This window comes from Coturnix japonica, chromosome 2 (genome assembly GCF_001577835.2).
Source record: "Coturnix japonica isolate 7356 chromosome 2, Coturnix japonica 2.1, whole genome shotgun sequence".
NCBI classification, from domain to species: domain Eukaryota; kingdom Metazoa; phylum Chordata; class Aves; order Galliformes; family Phasianidae; genus Coturnix; species Coturnix japonica.
Genome location: NC_029517.1, coordinates 134,563,835 through 134,570,716, shown reverse-complemented (window position 1 = coordinate 134,570,716; position 6,882 = coordinate 134,563,835). Strand labels below are relative to the sequence as shown.

Sequence of the window (6,882 nt, the reverse complement as noted above, 5' to 3'; positions counted from 1 at the left end):
CTGTGCCCTGGTTCTACATGGGGACAGGGGCTGAGCTGCTGCCCTGACCCGGTTCTTGGAGCATGGGAACCAGGTCCCGTGTTTGTGAATCACCAGGAGAGCTGTAATTCCCCTCCTGCTCCATAGTCTGGCCTTTAATTAACCGTGTGCTGTCCCGCTGAAGGCGCTGGGGCTGCTCCTGGTGGCTGGACCTGAGTTCCCTTCCATGTCCCGAGGTGCAGGGGGGGCTGGGGCTCATGGCTGCAGGGGGGGCCGGGGCTCGTGGCTGCAGGGGGGGCTGGGGCTCATGGCTGCAGGGGGGGCCGGGGCTCGTGGCTGCACTGTGAGGTTGGGCCCTTGTCCTGGGGGCAGCCGTGGGCTCAGGCTGTTGCTGTGGGAGCAGTGAGGGGTCCGAGCCCCGTGTGTGGCTGTAGGAGCTGAGATCACCCGCAGCGATGCTCCGTGTTTACACAGCGGAGGCAGCTCCTGGTCTCCAGCTGGAGAACTCATTGCTCCCTTATCGCTGTGCCATCGCAGTAAGGCCGCGCTGGTTGTGTCAGTCGGGTCTTGGGCTCCTGCTGGGCTCCTCTTGCTCCGACCGGGCTTTGGGTTGGACTCGGTGATGTCTAGAGCTCCCTGCCAACCCCACAGTTAATTAATACTGTGATTTGTGCTGCAGCCACAGGCCGTGCCCTACATGGACTGTATAGGGTGTCCCTCTGCCCATAGCACAGCGGGGTGGGCTGTGCCTGGAGGTGACGTGCTGACACACCTGACACGGGTTGACCAAAGCAGTGGGGCTGGGGCAGCTCCTTGGCCATTCACCCTATGGGGAGGGTCGGCTCTGTGGGTCTGCCATGGGGATTTTGTTGCTTGTAGGAAACGAAGCGTCCAGTGACACTTCAAAGGGTTTGTCCTGATCCTTTTACCCGACCTCCCTTCTTCCTTTTGCATTTTCACTCCTGGTTGCTCTGAATGAGCAGAGGGAGGAGGCCGGGCCCTGCCCAGCCCTTGGGGTGGCTCCAGCCCGGCATCCTGCTCTGCAGGCTGCTCCTGCAGCTGACCCAGCGCTGTTAACCCTTCATTCACGGCACGGGGCTCTGACACAGCCTCGGTGGTAATGCATAGGAGCACAGGTGTGTTAGTGCTCCATTGCATTGGGTCAGGAAGCAATGAGAGGGGTATGGGGTCTATGGGGCCCATATGGGGTTGAGGTGCCAGTATGGGGTCTATGGGGCCCCTATGGGGTCTATGGGGCCCATATGTGGTTGTAAGGCCTGTATGGGGTCAGTTGGGACCCTATGGGGTTGTGGGACGTCTTTGAGGTCTATGAATCCTGTATGGGCTCCATGGGGCCCCTATGGGGTTGTGGGGCTTGTATGGGTTCTATGGGACCTGTATGGGGTCAGTGGGGCCCCTATGGGGTTGTGGAGCTTGTATGGGTTCTATGGGACCTGTATGGGGTCAGTGGGGCCCATATTGGGTTGTGGGGCTTATATGAGGTCTGTTGGGCCTGTATGGGGTTGTGAGGCCAATATGGGGTTGTGAGGCCTGTATGGGGATGTGGGGCCTGTATGAGTTCTATGGGGCCCATATGGGGTTGAGGTGCCAGTATGGGGTCTATGGGGCCCCTATGGGGTCTATGTGGCCTATATGGGGTTGTGGGGCTTGTAGGGGGTCTATAGGGCCCATATGTGGTTGTAAGGCCTGTATGGGGTTGTGAGGCCTGTATGGGGATGTGGGGCCTGTATGAGTTCTATGGGGCCCATATGGGGTTGAGGTGCCAGTATGGGGTCTATGGGGCCTATATGGGGTTGTGGGGCTTGTATGGGGTCTATGGGGCCTATATGGGGTTGTGGGGCCTGCATGGGGTGTTGGGGACTGTATGGGGTTGTCGGGCCCATATGGGATTGTGGGGCCTGTTTAGGGTCTATAGGGCCTATATGGGGTTGTGGGGACTGTATGAGGTCTATGGGGCCCCTATGGGGTCTATGGGGCCTATATGGGGTTGTGGGGACTGTATGGGGTTGTCGGGCCCGTATGGGATTGTGGGGCCTGTTTGGGGTCTATAGGGCCTATATGGGGTTGTGGGGACTGTATGGGGTTGTCGGGCCCGTATGGGATTGTGGGGCCTGTTTGGGGTCTATAGGGCCTGTATGGGATTGTGGGGCCTATATGGGTTTGTCGGGCCCGTATGGGATTGTGGGGCCTGTTTGGGGTCTATAGGGCCTATATGGGGTTGTGGGGCTTGTATGGGGTCTATGGGGCCTATATGTGGTTGTAAGGCCTGTATGGGGTCAATGGAGCCTATATGGGGTTGTGGGGCCTCTTTGAGGTCTATGAATCCTGTATGGGCTCTATGGGGCCCATATGGGGTTGTGGGGCTTATATGAGGTCTGTTGGGCCTGTATGGGGTCTCTGGGGCCAGTATGGGGTTGTGAGGCCTGTATGGGGATGTGGGGCCTGTATGAGGTCTGTGGGGCCCATATGGGGTTGAGGTGCCAGTATGGGGTCTATGGGGCCTATATGGGGTTGAGGTGCCAGTATGGGGTCTATGGGGCCCCTATGGGGTCTATGGGGCCTATATGGGGTTGTGGGGCTTGTATGGGGTCTATGGGGCCTATATGGGGTCTATGGGGCCTATATGGGGTTGTGGGGCCTGCATGGGGTGTTGGGGACTGTATGGGCTTGTCGGGCCCATATGGGATTGTGGGGCCTGTTTGGGGTCTATAGGGCCTATATGGGGTTGTGGGGCCTATATGGGTTTGTCGGGCCCATTTGGGGTTGTGGGGCCTGTTTAGGGCCTATAGGGCCTATATGGGGTTGTGGGGCCTGTATGGGGTTGTTGGGCCCATATGGGGTTGTGGGGCCTGTTTGGGGTCTATAGGGCCTATATGGGGTTGTGGGGCCTGTATGGGGTTGTCGGGCCCATATGGGGTTGTGGGGTGAGAACGTAGCTCGTGGGCCGGGATGTTTTGCTCAGCTCAATGCTTTGCTTGGAATTTCCTCGCGCTCTAAATTTAGGAGGAGGATCCAAGGAACAATGGCAGATCAGGCTCTGAACCTCCTGCTCCGCTCGGGGCCTTTGTTGTGTGCAGACTTTCACCTACTTCCTTTCTTCCTAAACTGATTTTGCATTAGATAAATTGAATTAAATAGAGCCGGTGCTGCCTGACGTCAGGAGGGCTCTGATTTGTGCTGCAAAGCTTTGGGCCAACAGCAGAGAATTGTCTGCAGTCGGGTGATGGACCTTGTCATGGTCCCTCCTGTGTTGTGAGCTGCTCCTGCTCCTGGTTCTCCTTCCTGATACCTCAGGGTTGTTTGTAACGCAGAGCAATGCAGGGAAGGCAGCAAACAGCTCAGCGTGGTCTCCATGTGGTTTCCATCCCGTCCCTACCCTGTGTCCTGCAGGGGAAGCAGCCGCTGGGCTGTGGGAGCTGCTTGTTGTCATGGCGGGGTCACCCCGAGCCCGTGGTTCTATGAGGAATGTTTGCTTTCCTCCTCCTGCTCTTGGTGCCCAGGGCCTGCAGGTGGCAGCTCAGTTATGGGACGACAGTCAGTTATGGGACACCCCCCCCCCCCCCCCCAACACAAAAAACTTCTCTCTCTCTATTTTTTCTCTATTTTACATGGGGGACGACCACAGCTTTTCCCCAGTTATGGGCACTTACCCAGCCCTTCAAGTTTTTTCTGGGATTAACAGAGCTCTCAGTATGGGGGTTGGACAGTCAACTCAGTTTATGGGATAACAGCTTCAGTTATGGGGTGGACAGTCCAGCTCAGTTATGGGGTAACAGCTAGTTTATGGATTAACAGCTCAGTTATGGGGTGCAGTCAGCTCAGTTTATCGGGATATGACAGCTCAAGTTTATGGGGTGAACAGCTCAGTTATGGGGTGACAGCTCAGTCTTTATGGGGTAACAGCTCAGTTATGGGGTAACAGCTCAGTTATGGGGTAACAGCTCTGTTATGGGGTGACAGCTCAGTTATGGGGTGACAGCTCAGTTATGGGTAACAGCTCAGTTTGGGTGACAGTCAGATTATGGGGTTACAGCCAGTTTGGGTGACAGCTCAGTTTTGGGGTGACAGCTCAGTTTATGGGTGTAACAGAGTCAGTTAGTGGGGTAACAGCTCTGTTATGGGTGACAGCTTCAATTATGGGGTGACAGCTCCTGTTATGGGGGTGACTGCTCAGTTTATGGGGTGACAGCATCTGTTATGGGGTGACAGCTCAGTTTATGGGGTGACAGTCAGCTCAGTTATGGGTGACAAGTCAGTTATGGGGGTAAACTCAGTTATGGGGTGACAGTCAGTTATGGGGTGACAGCTCAGTTATGGGGTGACAGCTCAGTTTGTGGGACAACAGTCAGCTCAGTTATGGGTGACAGGCTCAGTTATGAGGTGGACAGTCAGTTATGGGGTAACAGCTCAGTTATGGGTGACAGCTTCAGTTTATGGGGTGACAGTCAGCTCCAGTTACTGGGATAACAGCTCAGTTATGGGTGACAGCTCAGTTATGGGGTGAAGCTCCTGTTATGGGGTGGACGAGCTTGCAGCTATGGGGTGACAGCTCAGTTATGGGGTAACAGCTGTGGTACAGCTTTTATGGGGTGACAGCTCAGTTATGGGTATACAGCTCAGTTATGGGTGTAACAGCTCAGTTCATGGGGTGACAGCTGCAGTTTATGGGGTGAACAAGTCAGTTATGGGGTGACAGTCAGTTATGGGGTGACAGTCAGTTTATGCAGAGGTAACAGCTTCAGTTAGGGGTGCAGCTCAGTTATGGGGTGAGCAGTCAGCTCAGTTATGGGATAACAGCTTCAGTTATGGGGTGACAGTCACTCAGTTATGGATGACAGCTCATTTTGGGGTGACAGCTCAGTTATGGGGTGATCAGCTCCAGTTATGGGTAACAGCTCAGTTATGGGGTAAACAGCTGCTGTTTGGGGTGACAGCTCATTATTGGGGTGACGAGCTCAGTTATGGGGTAACTAGCTCAGTTATAGGGGTGATAGTCAGTTATGGGGTTTACAGCTCAGTTATGGGGTGACAGCCAGTTATGGGGTGGACAGCTCAGTTTATGGGGTAACAGCCAGTTATGGGTAAAGCTCTGTTATGGGGGTGACCAGCTAATTACTGGGGTGACGCTTCTGTTATGGGGTGACAGCCTCAGTTAGTGGGTGACAGCTCTGTTATGCGGAGTCGACAGCTCAGTTTATGGGGTGAAGTCCAGCTAAGTTTAATGGGGGTGACAGTCGTTATGGGGTAAGCTCAGTTTTATGGGGTGACATCAGTTATGGGTGACAGCTCAAGTTACTGGGGTGACAAGCTCAGTTTTGTGGGACAATCAGTCAGCTCAGTTAATGGGGTGACAGCTCAGTTATGGGGTGACAGCTCAGTTATGGGGTAACAGCTCAGTTATGGGGGTGACAGCTCAGTTATGGGGTGACAGTCAGCTAGTTTGGATAAAGCTCAGTTATTGGGGTGACAGCTCCAGTTATGGGGTGAAGCTCTGTTCTTGGCGTGAACAGCTCAAGACTATGGGGTGAACAGCTCAGTTATGGGGTAACAGCTCAGTTATGGGGTGACAGCTCAGTATATGGGGTTGAACAGTCACTTATGGGGTACAGCTCAGTTATGGGGTGACAGCTCAGTTTATGGGGTGACAGTCAGTTTATTGGGGTGACAGTACAGTTTGGGGTGAAGATAGTTATGGGGTGACAGTCAGTTTGGGTAACAGCTCAGTTTATGGGGTGACAGCTCAGTTATGGGTGACAGTCAGTTATGGGTGACAGCTAGTTATGGGGTTGACAGTTCAGATCAGTTATGGGATAACAGCTTCAGTTATGGGGTGACAGCTCAGTTATGGGGTGACGCTAGTTATGCGGGTGACAAGTCAGTTATGGGTACAGCTCAGTTTATGGGGTGCAGTCAGTTATTGGGGTGACAGCTCAGTTATGGGTGAAGTCAGTTGTGGGGTTGCAGCTCCGTTTGGGGTGACAGCTTCAGTTTATGGGGTGACAAGCTCAGTTGTGGGGTGACAGCTCAGTTATGGGGTAACAGCTCAGTTATGGGGTGACAGTCAGTTATGGGGTTACAGCTCAGTTATGGGGTAACAGCTCGTTTATGGGTGACGCTTCAGTTTATGGGGGTCAAGCTCTGTTAATGGTGTGCAGGCTCAGTTATGGGGTGACAGCTCTGTTATGGGGTGACAGCTCAGTTATGGGGTGACAGTCAGTTATGGGGTAACAGCTCAGTTATGGGGTGACAGCTCAGTTATGGGGTGACAGTCAGTTATGGGGTGACAGTCAGTTATGGGGTGACAGCTCAGTTATGGGGTGACAGTCAGTTTATGGGGTAACAAGATCAGTATGGGGGTGACAGCTCAGTTTATGGGTGACAAGTCAGTTAGGGTTGACAGTCAGTTATGGGTGAAGTCAGCTCAGTTATGGGATAACAGCTCAGTTATGGGGTGACAGTCAGTTTATGGGGTGACAGTCAGTTTATGGGTTAAAGCTCAGTTATGGGTGGACAGTCCAGTTATGGGGTGACAGCTCAGTTTATGGGGTAAAGCTCAAGTTGTGGTGTGACAGCTCAGTTTGGGGTAACAGCTCAGTTTTATGGGGTGAACAGTCAGTTATGGGGGTTACAGCTCAGTTATGGGGTGCCAGCTTCAGTTTATGGGGTGACAGCTCAGTTATGGGGTGAAGTCAGCTCAGTTATGGGGTACAGCTTCAGTTATGGGGTGACAGCTCAGTATGGGTACAGCCTCAGTTTATGGGGTAACAGCTCAGTTATGGGGTGACAGTCAGCTTTCAGTTTATGGGTGACAGCTCAGATTATGGGGTTAACAGCTCAGTTATGGGTGACAGCTCAGTTATGGGGTAACAGTCAGATTTGGGT

General features: G+C 53.6%; 1 protein-coding gene across 1 annotated transcript in view; it reads left to right on the top strand.

The window, feature by feature from the left end:
* The first annotated feature begins 5,861 nt into the window (after positions 1-5,861).
* SCRIB (scribble planar cell polarity protein) overlaps positions 5,862-6,882 on the top strand; it is an 80,900-nt gene continuing 79,879 nt past the window's right edge. The window contains exon 1 of the mRNA XM_032442604.1: positions 5,862-5,874. Within this exon, the coding sequence (XP_032298495.1) occupies positions 5,862-5,874 (13 nt within the window). The remainder of the gene's footprint in view (positions 5,875-6,882) is intronic.